The sequence below is a fragment of the Tamandua tetradactyla genome, chromosome 5, assembly GCF_023851605.1.
Source record: "Tamandua tetradactyla isolate mTamTet1 chromosome 5, mTamTet1.pri, whole genome shotgun sequence".
NCBI lineage: Eukaryota > Metazoa > Chordata > Mammalia > Pilosa > Myrmecophagidae > Tamandua > Tamandua tetradactyla.
This window is the reverse complement of record NC_135331.1, coordinates 20,360,156-20,375,686: the sequence shown is the minus strand read 5'-3', so window position 1 is coordinate 20,375,686 and position 15,531 is coordinate 20,360,156. Positions and strand designations below refer to the sequence as shown.

At 47.6% G+C, this 15,531-nt stretch overlaps 1 protein-coding gene across 4 annotated transcripts in view; it reads right to left on the bottom strand.

Moving 5' to 3' along the window:
* Positions 1-223: 223 nt before the first annotated feature.
* BICDL1 (BICD family like cargo adaptor 1) overlaps positions 224-15,531 on the bottom strand; it is a 117,447-nt gene continuing 102,139 nt past the window's right edge. The window contains exons 6-11 of one of the 4 annotated variants that reach the window (XM_077159991.1): positions 14,853-15,071; positions 14,162-14,305; positions 10,293-10,423; positions 4,874-4,994; positions 1,745-1,868; positions 225-535 (exon numbers count right to left, since the gene is read on the bottom strand). In XM_077159991.1, coding sequence (XP_077016106.1) covers positions 507-535; positions 1,745-1,868; positions 4,874-4,994; positions 10,293-10,423; positions 14,162-14,305; positions 14,853-15,071 — 768 coding nt within the window. In that variant the 3' untranslated portion in view covers positions 225-506. Of the gene's footprint in view, positions 1,869-4,873; positions 4,995-10,292; positions 10,424-11,127; positions 11,216-14,161; positions 14,306-14,852; positions 15,072-15,531 lie in introns of those variants that run through there. The other 3 variants (XM_077159990.1, XR_013175624.1, XM_077159992.1) reach the window with 3 other exon arrangements.

The following is a 15,531-nucleotide window of genomic DNA, read 5'->3' as shown; positions in this document are numbered from 1 at the left end:
GGGAGCCAAGGCGCCAGGGTGTACGGAGGCACTGCTCCCACCACTGCTCCCAAAGCAGGGCAGGACGCCACCTTCCTGGCCACATTCAGTGGTTGAAGTGAAGGGACCGCCCAGGTGTGGATTACTAGCTCTCCATCAGCCAGTGGTGGTTCTGAAATGTAAGCTGTATTCTGACCCAGCAATCCCTCCAAATAACCCAATGACTGAGGCAGGAAACTGTAGAAATCCATTTTATTCTCATTCAGACTATTTTCAAAAGAAGCAGTGGTGTGCTGTTTTTCTAAAAATATGCCTTTATGATTTATATAGAATATGTATATTATAAAATCCATACATGTATTTACATGGTTGCTACATACAAAAATTACAGCACTGTGGTATGTACATATCTATAGGTACATTCTTTCCACTCATCCCTGCTGTGCTTTTCCCATGTGAGTGAGGGAGACTGAATCCATTGTCAAGCAGCTTGCAGGCTGGCTCTCGGCCCATGGAGCTTCTCTGAGTTAGGACCTCAGCAGAGAAGGTGGTGTGGCTGCTGAGGAAGGAGCAGAAGCAGCAGGTTGCAGGGTAGTTCCTTCTGTAGGCCTGGTGGGCAGTATCTGGAGCCACAGGGCTCCCATGGCCAGGGCTTTGATGCAGTGCCCCATCCACCCTGGGCAGGGGGGCTGGGGGGGGGAGCATTGCTGCCCTTGCAGTGGAGGTGGCTGATCACAGACCCCTCTGGGGCCATTCTGTGGCCTAGACTTGCTTGGCTGGGCCAAGAAATTGTCAAGAAGAGGGGCAGAGAGGTTGTGGGAGGAGGCTGAGACCCCAGCCTTGGGCCCGTGGAGGGGAAAGGGCTGGATGGCTAAAGCCTGGAAAGGACCCAGTAGAGAACTCGGCCTGGCCCCCCCCCCCCCCCCCCGCCACTAGTAGTAACTGTATGGGGGGAGTCCGGGGAGGGATAACAGAGTTGACTGGGAACAGGACACTTCTTCCTCCCTGGGCTTCATGGTATGGCCTCAACCAAGCCTGGAGTGAGTCTGCTGCGGCTGATGGGAGAGGGAATAGCCCCAGTGCTTCGGCCCTGCTGGCTGCTATGGGTTTAGCTCCCTGCCTAGAGGTGCACTGGGCAGCCACATGCACTGGGTGAGGGCTTCCTCCTTCCCATACTCCCAGGTCCCCAGGGTAGGGCGGGAATGCAGCTCAGGCCTGGGGGCCTGGTGCCTTGCAGGACTAAGCCCGAGGCTCAGGCCAGTGGGGATGGGCCACAGCCTCCTGAGGCACGCAGAGAAGGACCTCCATTTCTTATTCCCTCATATTCCAAAACAATGGGCAGCAATGCCTGGAGTTTGGGCACTAGAGCCACTCAGGGCTGGTGGGAGGGGAGCAGGTCCCAGCAGTTGGGTCTGAGTGGCACAGTTCAGCTTAGAGGCCCCTGCTCAATGTGGGGACAGCATTCCTGCCTGTCCCTGTCGATGGCAGTTTTTAGAGGCCAAGACAGGTTACCCCTACCTCCCTCTCCCCCCATGTCTCCATCCCCACGGACAGAAGGGATTCTTGAACCCTCCCGAGTCTGACTCGGCACTGAGGGTACTGAGTGGACTGAGGCCCTAGGCCATGCACACAAGGCCCTCAAGTGGAAACAGTGTGCTGGGCCCTCGCCTGCAACCCCCTTTCAGGTGTGGGGGCAATGTACCATCCTTGATGGCCTGACTCCTCCCAACTTAAATTTTCCTGAAGAATGAAAAGAGTCGTTTGCCTTCAGTTATGCTGGGCTCATCTCCCCGCCCTGCTCCATGGCCCCTGGAGAAGGAAGAAGGCTGGCTCCGTTCCTTCAGCTGTGTGTCCATCAGCTGCCGGTCAATGACCCTGTGCATGTCATCCTGCAGAGGAAGAGGGGAGGAGGTAAGCAGGGGCTGGAGCTGGGGTGGGCAGGAAGGTGGCAGATGCTGAAAGGACAAGAGATGAGGATGAGTGATGAGATGAGTGGGCAAGTGGCATCCAGGGTTACCTGGACCAAGAAAGCGAGGTATGGGTGGGATGCTCACACATATGCTCAGGCCAGTGCAACTGCTCAAGTCCCATCAGGGCTGGGATGCATATCTTCTTGTTACTATTGACCTGCCCCAACCTCACCTTGTCCTCTCTATATCGCAACAGTGGACCCCTCAGGATGGTCTTTTCCTACAGTCTCAGAGAGCAGCTGTGGCAAATACTTCCCTGTCTCCATCTGGTCAAGGAGAGGCTCCCCCAGGATGCTTGCCCCCACACCAGCTTTCATCCTCAGCTGTGACCTGCCCTCTCTGCTCTGCCTGCCCGTTGTCCCCTGAGACTGGCTGGGTGGCTCTCACCTCCCAGCCCCACGGTGACCTCTCAAGTTTGCCAGCCAGCTCTCCAGCCCAGTGGCCTGGCTTCAGGGGGACTTTTCCTGCCCTTTTTTCTCTTCAAATCCTTCCAGGCTGTGTGGCTGGTGTCCATACACCATTGATGGCCTCCCCACATGTTGATGTGGGAGGCTCTGGGTCTGTGGGTCTGGCATTTGTCCCCACCAACCACCCTCTTTTAGCCCCAGCCACCAGCCAGGCTCCCATTGAGTAGTGACCATGGGACATCCATGTGTTTGGGGTTGTCTGCCTTCAAATTAGGCCCATTTCTTCTATGACTACATCACTGGGGTAGGACTTTTGTCCTCCAATTTGTTAAGGTTCCCTAGATATTTTCCCCCTTGTCTTAGAGAACAGCAGCTTTTACCCCACTGAGATGCTTCTACAGAGCTGCACCAATCTTTTTCCATTCTAGTTGCCACATTCCAAATCCGTGTAGGACTTTAGTTGACAAAGGTGTTCTCTCTGAGTTTGGAAATGACTGGTTTAGAAATCTAGCAGCCCTGTCTAACATCAGCAGTACACAGAACACACATCCCTCATCCCTGAACTGGGTGGACTTTTTAGGATGCCCTAGTAAAAAAATATGAAACTTGTGGCTAAAACCTGTGTGAGTCAGCTGCTCCTGCCCAAGCACAGGCCGGGGAGGCCTGCATTCAGGTTGGAAGAGGCTCTTGAGAGCTGGGGTGGGAAGTGACTTCCACGGCTGCCTGCAGCCCTTCACTTGGTGAGGGCAGACCCAAATCCTCTCCCTGACCAGTTGTGCCCATCACTCACAAGTCTTATCCCAGATGGTTGTCACTCAAATGTCTTTATGGGTTTCAATATGAAACAAAGGGAGGGACTCTCACAAGAACGTCACCAGGTGGCAGCCAGGGTGGATTTCTCTCTCCCACCCTTCATTTCTTCCTCTCTATTCATTCTCCCTGCCTCATGTCCTGCTCTCCTGCCTTCTTCTCTTCTTCATTCCTCATCTTTCTTCATATTCAACGTCTTTCCTGCTACCTCTCCTTCCTCTCTTTTTCTCCCTTCCCTCTCTTCTATTCCTCCCCTCAGATCTCAGTGCTGGATATCTGCTGATACAAAGAAATAGGAGACACAGTTCCCACGTCCATGGAGCTCCCAGTATAGCATCCTTGGCATAATGCCCTGCACTCAGAACATGTTCAGTAAAATCCATGTTAAATACACCATAGGAATATTAAAGTACCCTTCAGAAATCCTTTCAGAGCCACTAATGTTTTGTATGGCACATTGCAAACTGCATTTTTATACTTTAAGCAATCAAATTCATCAAGGTAAGCCCAAGAAATACATGATTTTAAAACTTCACACACACATGCATGTGCTACCTCTTCATGCCTGCCACTCCTGAGAACAAGACCATCTGTGTGAAAGGGGCTCCAGGAAACCAGAGCCAGGCCTGAGCACTGGGCTGCATACTAACGAGGAGCTCACTTGACATGATGATGGTTGGGGAGAGGGGGACTGGGCTCAGGTGGCATGTCACACTGCACAGAGATGCCACCAGGCTCTGGCACACACAACACGGTGGGCCATGAGGGGAGGTGGCAGGAGCAGGACTGATGGCACCAGGGGGTGGGTGGGATGCAGGGCTCAATCTCACCTTGAAGGCAGGAGGGGTGTACAACTAAAGCTGTTGATACGGGAACTGAGAAAGGCCACTAGATCAGAAACCAAAGGAGCCAGATAGTAAAAAGCCCTGAGGAAGCAAACTGTAGCCAGGAGAGAAGAGAGAAGAACATTGAGGTAAGCCAGAAAACAGGTTGGGCCCAGCTCTCTGTGGGGTGCTGATGCTCCTGCTGCCAGCCCACTGGGTGGGCTGTGGGACCCAAACCAGGTGAATCTGTCTGGCTAGGATTTCTTAGGGAGAATCATTAATGGTTATACCTATATCTTAAATTGCACCAATTAATCTCACCAAAAAGCCAGTCACAATGCCAGTCCCGTAGGGAGCCCCAGCCTGGTGGGGTAGGCTGGCTGGACCCTGAACAAGGTGGTCCTGGAGATGGGCAGATACACTGATTCACTTTCCCCAGAGCCTGTGCCAGGGCAGTGCTCTACGGAAAAAGGAAGCTGGCCTCTGAGAGTGGGAAGGGTAGCAGCTGCTGGCTGCCTGAGGGTTGCTGAACCGCATCCAGCAGTAAATTTTATTCAGTTACACAAGGCTTTGTGCACCCTCCATGTTTGTTATCTAATTTAAAGCAAAGCTGAGAAAAACAGCTGAAGGAAGCCCTAGTCTCAAGTCTGGTGGCAGCTACAGCCTCAAGGCCAGCAGCCTTGGATTTGCTGCTCCTGAGCGCATCCTTAGGCGCTCTTCCCCAGGGACTAGGGAGCATAGGTGTCACTAGGTGAAGACTAGGGCTGCTAATCACCCTGTGCACGGATCTTCCCCAACAAATCCCCCTCCTTACACCCTACCTGGGTTCAGAGACTCTCCTGGAGCTTCAGCTCTTATTCTGGGTCTCAGGGGTCTCATTTACCTGCCAAGCCTCAAGCTGCTGTGAGAGGTTCAGTTTCTGCTGAATGGCATCCAGCAGCTGGCTATTCAGAGACATCATGTCCATCTTACACTTGGCAAGTTCCAGCTCCATAGCATTCTTCCTGAAAACAGACAAGCCAAGACAAGCATGGAGACCTGTTAAAGAGGCATCTGGTTCTTTACGTGGTGCATCTGAATTCCACAGGATGAGAGAAGAAGCCCTGAACCCCAAACTCACAAAATAATAGAAACTGAAACAGCAACTCCGAGGTTACTTATAGAGGGCTGGAAAGTTTGCAACACACTTTCACATCTTCACAATTTCATCACCAGTCTGAGGGTAAAGGATTATTTATCATCCCCAACTCACACAGGAAACAGACTCAAAGTGGTTAAAAGAGGATGACTTAAGTCAAAAGTCTCCCACAGCCCAAAGATACTTCAGTGCAGTCGCACAATGGAGGGCATCACAGTACCAAAAATCAGAGAACTGGTTCAGTAAATAATTTGATGGAATGGGGAAATGTTGATGATGTATTGCTGAGTGTAGAAAGGCATTAAAGTACAAGGTCTACTATGGTCTATCAGTTTCGTAAACAGGAACAAAAACACCTGCCTGTGGATGTATTTGAAGGACATGCACAAAATATAACTAACTGGTCACACCCTGATGAATATCGATAGGTAGCCTATCCCACATATTTTTGCAATTTGTATTTTCACATTTTGTGTGTATCACACGTATTACCTTCTTCCTCCAATCAATTGTTCAATGCATAGAGAAACTTTTTCTGGGGAGGGGCAGGCTGGGAATAAAATGTAGGTAGGACTTTGCCCAGCTGCAAAAATATGCTTTATTTCACCCTTGCCTTCAAGAACTGCTGCCTCACGTGATCCAAAGAACAAGCAAAAGTGTCCTCGTTGTCCTGGGCCAGAGATGACTGCGTCCTCTCATCCCTACTATGGCCTGAGGGCAGCTAGAGGAGCTGCTCCCTGGGGTCCCTGCGCTGGGCCTCGCGGATTGCAACTGCTGACATCAGCTCGGCCGCATGGAGAAGCAGGAAGGTTCCATTAGTAAAGCGCTCACCACCGCCGCGACCAGCACTTCCTCTCTGGCCGAATGTCCCCCAAGCAATTATTCACTTGCCCTGTCACCCCACGCAGCTCCGCACTGCGGCTGAGGGCTGGATCCCAGCCTCTCCAATGGGTGTTAGTGTCTCAGCTGCCGCAGGCCGCCTACGTCACACTCGCTGCCATTGGCTGGCAGCGAACAGCCGAGGTCACCTCGTGGCGCCGGTTGCCGTGGACGCCCGCCCCACCGCTCAGCGGCCGCCGAACGTCAGAACAATTACTGCAGCAGCCGCAGCCTCAAGCACTTCCGGGCGTCTCCCGGCAGGTGGTGCCACAAGCCGCCTAGACGCTCGGAATGTGCTACCTGACGCAGCCGGGGGTTGGGGGCCGAGGGGTGGAAGGCCCAGAGCGGCGTGGACCGGGTTAGGGGATTCCCTTCTTGCCTGCGAGCCCCAGAGGCTGGCGCATCAGGTCCAGCCCATATCCCGGCCTAGACTGCACCCCTTGGGAATCTTGGTGTCATCATGGAAACTGCAGACCGGGAAAGCAAAGCTACAGAGGTCGCTGATCAATATATTAATCACATTTAAAAAAAGGAGTATTTCAAAGGGTTATCAGAATCACGTATTTAAATGAAACGAGTACTCCTTTTTTTGCTTTTGTAAGTCAAATTTCTAGCCCCAGATTTGTTTTTGCTTTTAGTGAGGGCCTTCCACCTGCAAAAAGATAAGTTACTTCTCTGAAACTCTCTTGTACAAGCTAAAGTACACTTAAGGTTTCTGCTGCCCAGTGAAGAGAGGGAAGTTATTTTTCTTGGGGGTTCTAAACCCTGACAACACCCAAGGCAGGGAAGTGAATGTTAAGAGGTTGCTGTGAGGCAGCATTGTTACCGGGAGGACCCTGGCATCTGTGGGGGTCGGGGGTGGGGGTGTGTGGGGAATCCCCAGAGGATTCTTATGTGCAGCCAGGGTCCAGAACAAGAAATAATGCATAGCAAAGTATCTCATAAAACTGAAGTCCTAGACAAATGTGGGTGTGGTCCCCCCCCCCCTTTAAAATGACTGCTTAGGTCGGTTGACTCAATCTGAATACCAAGTCAATTTCATTTCTAAGGAATAAAAAAAGAACTATCTTCCTGCAATGATCAGACACTCCCAGGCCCCTCCTCATAGGTCCAATCTTGTCATTCAAGGGTCAGGCAAGGACAGAGCCTCTTTCCAGTGCTCTCCTTGCTGGGGGATATACTTCCAAAGAGAATAATTTGCAAGTCCAATCAGTTAGAATCCAGGTGATTAACTTGCAACCTGTGCTGGCAGGCAAGGGCGTGCATAATAGGTCTCAAGTAGATTTTGGAGCCTCTTCTCTCAACCTGGTGGCAGAACTAGGTTCTACCTTTTTAAGGGATGATAATGGACAACTTCTTTCTTTCCGCCTGGACCCTGACACTCTCTGGTTATCTCTCCCACTTCCCATGCTGATTCTAGTGTATGGCCAGGCTTGGGGATTGAAGAGACCCTGTGGCTCTGTGCTAGGGACAGCCTATCAGACACCTTGCGTGGGGCTGGAGGTTCCAGCACAAGCCCTGCCAATAGGCAAGGCATATCTCAGCTGTCATGCCTTCTCTCTGAGCCATCAGCGAAAGATCTGCGGCATAATTTGGGGTTTCTGCCAGTCCCTGCCAGTGGATCTGCTTCAAATTCACCAGCCTGTACTTATCACGTCATTTTGTTTTTTATCCTCAAGATGCTTCTACAATTAGCGCTTTTTTATCGTTTCATTCCCTAAATGTCTCACAATTTCACCCCTTATTATTCGTAAAGGTGTGCTCCCCATTCCCTCAATCTTTCTACCAACTGCTATTCAAGCATGCACAAACACATCAGGAATCCAAGTGGCAAAGATGCATAGATATGAGCCTCAATGAGTATAATTCCTAAATAAACTTGAAATTGATAGATAACCTGAAAAAAGGTCCAAGGTACAACAGAAATGGAAATGATGAAAATGATTAAAGAGAAAAGAAGGGAGAGGAAACATGTGGAAGTGAGAAAGGGAAAGGTTAGCGTAGGGAATTTTTTTTCAGAAACTAAAATTTGTGTCATATGTTTTCAGAAAAGGTATATGGCCTCAGTTGTAAATGAGCTGATCTTAGCTTCCCAACAAGAACGATTTGGACTGGAATCAGAGACCTGAGTTGAAGTCCAGCTCATCACTACCAGCTGTGACTTTAAGAAAAGTATATCTTAGTTTCCTCAAGTGTAAAACTGGAATTAAAGTTGGGATAAAAAGTTCTTACTGTGGCTGTGAGGATGAGCACAGGAAAGTGCTCTGGAAGCAGTAAGCTGATTATACAAATGTTGCTAAGGTTGTGTGACAACTTTCCACATTTTTTGTACCTTTTATCTCCTGTCTCTCAGTGAAAAGGGTTTGACTGAGTGAATGATAAAGAAATAACCTACAGGAGATGGGGAATATGTAAATATGTGTTCCTGCCATGTTGTATTTCCAATTTCTTGAATGTATAAGAATGTACTTGTGCATTTCTTCTCTATTAAAAGAAAATCCCCAAATTATTAAAAAATGACCCATTTTACAGAAATAGGGGGAAGAGGCACATGTTAAATGATAGCATAGAATGCCGTCAAATCCAGAATGCAGAAAATGCTGAGACAAATTTCTTCAATAAATAGCAATAAGAAAAATAAAAAAAGAGCATATTATAGATTTATGAGACATATTGTGTTAGTTTGAAAGTGTTCTTTACCTCAGAAAAGCCACGTCCTTTAATCCTGATTAGATATTGTAGGGTAGAAACCCTTTTGCTTAGATCATCTCCATGGAGATGCCACACCCAGCTGTGGGTATGACCTCCCCATTAGATTAACTCCACAAAGATTCGGTGTGTCCAATTGTGGGTGTGGCCTTCTGGGTAGATGGAGATGGACTCCACACATTCAAGGTGGGTCTTGATTAGTTTACTAGAGACCTTTTAAAGGAAAAACATTTTGAAAAACGCTCAGATGCAAATGCTTGGAGAAAAGCTGCTTCAGAGCTGACAGAGACACAGATGTTTGGAGATGCCTGGAGTGCCGATAGAGAGAGCAGATGCCCAGACATGGGTAGAGCCCAGCAGACATTGCCATGTGCTTTCCCGTGAGATGCTAAGCAAGCCAGAACCCAGAGCTGTGTCCTGGAGGAGCTGAGTGGAGGCCACAGATGCTTAGAGAGGAAACAACAGCAAACAGAGACTGAAAGCAATAGAGTCCAAGAGCAAGGGACCAACAGATGCCAGCCATGTGCCTTCCCAGATCAGCCTTTCTTGAACCAAGTTATCTTATTCTGGATGCCGTAGTTTGGGCATGTTTATGGACGTAGAACTATAAACTTATAATGTAATAAATTCCCTTTATAAAAGCTGTTCCATTTCTGATATACTGTCTTCCAACAGCTTTAGCAAACGAATACACATATCAACCAAATGGAATATGTGAATTTTGAAGTTTGATTCTAACCAACTATAAAAACATTTCTGGTTATATATTACCACAATAAAATTATAAACAAACAACAACAAAAACAACCAACATGAATAAAACAAATTTACAACCAGACTTCTGAGACACTATATCACAAGATATTAAAACCAAGATTTAAAAAATTGATGATGCATATTTAACTAAATTGCTCTCACCAAAAAGGGCAAAAAGGATGGTGAGCCAACGATAAGCAAAATTAAATTATTTGAAAAGTATTTTTTAAAAGGACATTTATTGGACAATTGGGGAAATCTAAATACTGACTGGATACTAGATGATATTAAGAAATTACTATACATTTTTTCAAGTATATAAGTGTATTGTGGTTGTGTTTTAAAAAAAGTAGAGTCTTTATTTGGTAGCACTCTACACTGAAGTGTTTATGAGTGTTATAATATCCTGTGACTTGCTTTTCCATACCCCAGTGGGGAGGTGGAGGGTGGGGTTATAGATGAAAGAGGACCCCTGTATGCTGACTACGTTTGAGGCTGAGAGACAGGTAACCAGGAGTGCACCATCTTATGTTTTCTAGTTTTGTGTATGTTTAACAATGTCCGTAATAAAAAGTTAATATAAATTTAAAAAGATGAGCTAGATCTATATAAACAATTTGGAAAGCTAAGATGCATTAAGTGAAAAAAAGCAAGGCATGTAGGATACTTCCCACTGTGTTTAAAATAATACCCACAATTATACTGAATATATATCTACATATGCATAGGAAAAGGATCTACCACTAAAAATTGAGCATATATTCCCATGAAACATGTGGAATTAAAAAAAAAGACAAACTGAGAGCCACGCTGTACATACTTTGCAATCGCCTCATCCCGGTCCCTGATAGCCTTCTGAAGCTGCTCCTTTGGCTCCTTGTCCTCAGAGGTCACCCTGAGTCGGTCTCTCTCCTCCTTCAGTGTAGTCATCTCCACACTCAGCAATGTCACCTGACCGGAGACCAAAGGAGAGTCAATGCGACGAGGTCACTGCTGCTGACCCTGAGTATTGCCTTTCCAAGAGGGAAAAAGGAACAATAAAGTCCAAGCAGGCAAAGGGTATGTGCGGCCCACTCCTGAAGTCTCTGAATTCAGGAAGTGTCTCCTGAAGGAAGGATGCCACCTGCTAGGCTTGGGCCCAGCGCCAAGAAGCCTGGGGGAAATTTCGGCCCTGGATGTGCAGCCCTGGGGCCAGATCCCCCTTGATCCAGCACCCACCACATTGCTTCTTTCATTCCAAGGCACTCCTGGGGAACTGATAAAGGACCACCAGAATTGCATCAGTGCTCTGAAACACACCTCTGGAGTGAGGGACTCAAATTTTCTTTCCAGGCATGAAATTTCAATTTCAAAATTGAAATCTGTTATCAATAAGGCCCGGTGATCCCAAAGCTTGGGACCTTGTTCCCATCTTTCAGTTCTCTGGCAGCACTCAGAACCTGGCTCTTTCATTTTTTTTTCATTTAGCTCCCCAGGTCAAAGGGATTTAGAAACCTAAATGAGGTTATCATCTTTCACTTCAAACCTCTTACCTTTTCTGTGATCCGTGCCTCTGGGAATACTCCACACCCTACACAGGTTCTCATGTCAAACCTGGGAGTCATCTTTTGGGGGTAAGGTGCCCCTTCGAGTGACTCTCGGTGACCAGAGCTTACCCCTCCTCACTATGCGACAGCAGCCTTCGTACCAGGAGCTCTGTAATGGCCGAGCTGTGCCTTGTCCATCTGCTGCCCCAGGGCCTGGCTGTGTATAGTGTTAACAGTGTTAATCCCAATACACTTGTCATTTTTTTGCTACTTATTATCCAAAGTCCCTTCCTGTTTTGGGAGCATTCCTGGTGGCATGAGTCTTGGTGGGAAACAGGACATTTCCTTTCCTGGGCAACCAGGACATAGGCATGTGACTCAGACTGACCAGTCACCTCCCCTACCTGGGACTGCAGCTTGGGAGGTAGCACAGCAAAGCCACAGGCCATTGGGAAATTATTTACATGGGCTCCTTCCTGGTTTTGGAGCCAAGTTTTCTGACCCTCCTGTCGATTCTGTAAGCAACCAGATTTAATTCCAGTACACTCTCTTTCAAGCAGAGCAAGTTTCTGTTGTTTGTAGCCAGAAACCACGCCTGGTGGAGCTTTCAATAAGTATTTGTTGAATGAATAGAGGGGTGGAAGTCCCTTCTCACAGTGGGTAGGATTAGACATGAGTTAGGGTACCTAACACTGACTCTTGTTAAATACTACAGATAATTTGACATTTTTCCAGGAGGGGGGACTCCACCCATACAAGTCTGTATCCCTTCCACAAGGGAATAAATGTCACCTTTCAGTGTATCCATCTTTGCCCTTCAAATTCCAGGTCAAATCATCTTTCGACAGAATGAAACTTACTGACCAAAGGCCTAAGACTTAAGGCTGAAAATCAAGCTTCCCTGGACCCTTCAAACTCCCCAGACTGAACACAGGTCCCAGCCCCTGAGGTAGTAGCCATCTGGAGGTATTCAGAGGACACCCAACATTGAAGAGAAATATGAGGACAATGGATTGCTGCCATGTCGCAGGAGTCTAGGTAGGAAATGAGGAGTCAGGGCCTGGTGCTCTGAACCGAGAACGGCTCAAAACTGCCTCGATGGTGGGGAAAGCTCGGGGGGCAGAGGGTGAGAAAGGTAAGAAGAGACCCATGACTCAGCTTCAGCAGAGGCTAGGCATGCATATGTATCTAGCCTTGAGGCAACAAAGCAGCAGGTGACAAGCCTCCCTCATCTTATTATTAGCAGGTTCTGCAGCCTGGCAGACCAGAACTCGAGGCTCAGAAAACCCCTGGCAGACAGAGCCAGGCCTTCCCAGACCAAATGAGCCTTGACATGGCCTCAGGACAGCCATGAGCCAAGCCAGGTGTCCTGGCTGTTGAGTAAGGGGCAGGTAAAACTACATGCTAGGCAGGAAATGCCGACATTTAACAGGCTCCAAATAAAACTTCATAAGTTTTTACTTTGACCTGGAAAACCAGGTAAAGTTAGAGCCTACAAGCCATTTGCCTTAGAAGTGTCAAGTGACTTAATCTTTCTTTAAACCTTTCATAAAAAGTAGGCATAAAACTAACTATTCACTCCTCCCAGGTGGTGATGAAGTTCAAACAAGATAAACTGTAGGGCCCAGCACACTGCCTGGCAAATAGCTGTAGGTTCCTGGTCCTCTATTCCCTCCACCTGCGCTGCTGAGGGCTGGCATGAGGACTCAGCCCCGTTCTATACTCCATGTGGGGCCTGATGAGCTGTGGGAAAGGGGATCCACTGGAACTGGCCTAAGTCAGTTTTCAGCTGACCCTTCAAGGAAAATTTCCTGGTGGAGATGACTTCCTAAACAGTCCCATACCGGACTCTCAGCAACCTACACTTTGCTTATGTTTCTGAATGAAATAATGTCTCTGGAGATGTTCTTATTTCATAATTCTGAGAAGCAAAAAGGAAACCAAACAAACAAAAGCAACAAGCAGAAAGCACCTCTCAGAAATTTAAATAGAACTGAAAATAAGTTTTAAAAACTTTCATTAATCCAAAGAACTTTTAGTGCTTTTTTCAAACTTTCTCTTGCATTTTATTTTCCAGTTTGGAACATATGGCCCCAAGTCTGAGCCACTGCCTGGCCAAACCGCCAGCTGAAGGGCTTAGGTTTTAGGAACAAGAATGTCTCCGGCTGCCCAACCCCACACCCCAGGGCACTGCCAGAAAGAAGCCACAGCTTTAAAGAACATTTTTATGTCCTTTTTTCAGTAAAAAGAGCACAATACCCACAAAATCATCCAGGAGGGTATTATGAAGATTAATGGATGGGGCCCAGAAAAGATGGGAATACATTTCCATAAAGTGCTTTTAAATTTAAGGAATGTTGACTAAAATGAAAGTCAGGCTGAAGTGCCATCTATCAGAAATCTTACTGGGCAGAAAGTGATGCAACTTTGGACAAGGAAAGGAAGGGGGCAGGCTAGGTGAGGACAGGGTGATAAAAACACCTGTGTGGGGTGTTCCCCCCACACCGACACATACCAGCAGGACAGAAACTATGTATGACTCTAGAAAAAAGGAGGAACCTTTATTTCTCTCCTAGATAGATTTTAAAAGCTCCTTTCTGGGTAGGGCTGCTCCTAAACCCTTTAAATCTCTTCAGACAGGAATATGACATCCTTCTGCAGTGTTCTCAAGAGAGACAAAATCATGATCAAACAGGAAAGGAACAAACAGGGAGAGTGGCAGTAAGTTCTAAAGCTGGAAAGTTGGCCGACAGAGGTGATGGGATTTCTAAAGAGGGAACAGACCTGTAAAGATTAATTGTTCCTTGGTTTGCAAACCTCCCTGCTCAGGAGTTGCTGGAGAAACACACGCAGGCATTCTGGGAGCAGGAGCGCTCTAACTGGCCAGCATGCACCAACCAACTTCTAGCTTTGGAGAAGGCAATGTGTCACTGGAGGAAATGGGGAATCAGCTATTCTTATCCCTACCAATTTTACTTTGGGCTAAACTAGAGGATTGGCTTCTTCTTTTCAAGACACCCAGCTTGCCTCAATTTCAGGTCATGCCCTGAGGATCTGTCAGAGAGCCTTTTCAAATAGAAGTGGAGAGAGACAGGTACCAGGGTTCCAAGAGAGACTGGGGCCACATGCACATTCCCTACACCAGACTGAAAGGGGGGCTCACCTGACTGTGGAGTCGCTGGAGCTCTTCTAGGCTTTGCCTCAATTTACCCCTCTCTCCCTCCATGAGTTCTCTTAAGGCTCTCGAGTCCTCACTGGTCTGCCTTATCTGTTCTTCTAAGGAGTCATCGTCAATTCTCCGAGAGGTCTGACAGTAAAAGTAAGAGCGCCAGCCAGCCAGAGATGGTGAGGGTAGAGGGGGTGGATGGGGAGGGGATTGATGAGGAAGTGAGCAAGATGGGGGAGGAGGGGAGTAGTAGGGGATATGGTAGGGGGAGAAAGGGAGGGAGAGAAAGAAAGAGGATAAAGTCAGAAATGGGAAGAAAAGGAATTAGGGATTAGAGATTCTACGGAATAGTAAAATTACAGTTTTTACGTGGATGAAAGTTCTGCATTCAAACTTTCAAAGAATCCCTTGAACTCAAGGCCACCATTGCCTGTTTACATCTATAAGGGGAAGAGGACTCCACCTGTGGATCCAGGTGTCTGCAGGAAGATGACTTTGGAGCCTTTCATTCCCTGGGACTTAACCCCCTGCCTGATCACAAGTATTCAATGCTCTCAAACAAAGAAGGGCTCAGAAGAAATCACTGCAGATATTTAAAAAGGTTTTTGTTCTAGGGTTAGCTTCAACCTACCCCCCTAGCCAGATTCTGTGGGACTAGGGTAAAGCACTTCTCAGCCTGGTGTCTTACCGTGGGCTCCATGCCATCTACAATGCTCTGTATCAATCTCTTGAGCTCGCTGAGGGCAGTGCGCAAGCTGCCAGCTGGCACATCCTTGGCAGATGAGGTTTCTGAAGACTCGTCCATCGAGGAGTCCGTGGACACAGCTGAGTCAGCACTGTCATTTCCTCGAAGGTGTGAGCAGAGATAGCGAACCTGGCAGTAGGCTTCCCAGAGCTGCAGTCTCAGCTGTTACAGAAAGAAATTATTCTTGATTATGGACTCTAGAGAACACTGTCACCTGATCATCTTTTTCTAGTATCTGAATCCAAACTGCTGATATTCAAGACACCAGCTTTGGGAGAAAGATACATATTTTTTTAAATCACCTGTCCCAAGAAATACAGATACTTGTTCTAGGCCCAGTATATTTATAGAGACTCCTTATTTCCCTCTGTTCTCTAGTTCCTTCTGTCTGCCATATAAAGCACTTATTTTATATAATCATAGTTACTTTGGTGAGAATCAGGAAATCAATAAGGAAATGAGCGGTTATGTGCTGTGTGAAAAAAAGCCAATTGGATGGAGAGGGCGGGTCATGAATGTTCTAGAACTCTCTCAATACAAGAGGTTATGAGGCTGATCACTGGTCAACAAGCATTTGCTAAGAGGCATGGAGTGACAGTGAGCTGGACTGGCTCTGTCTATG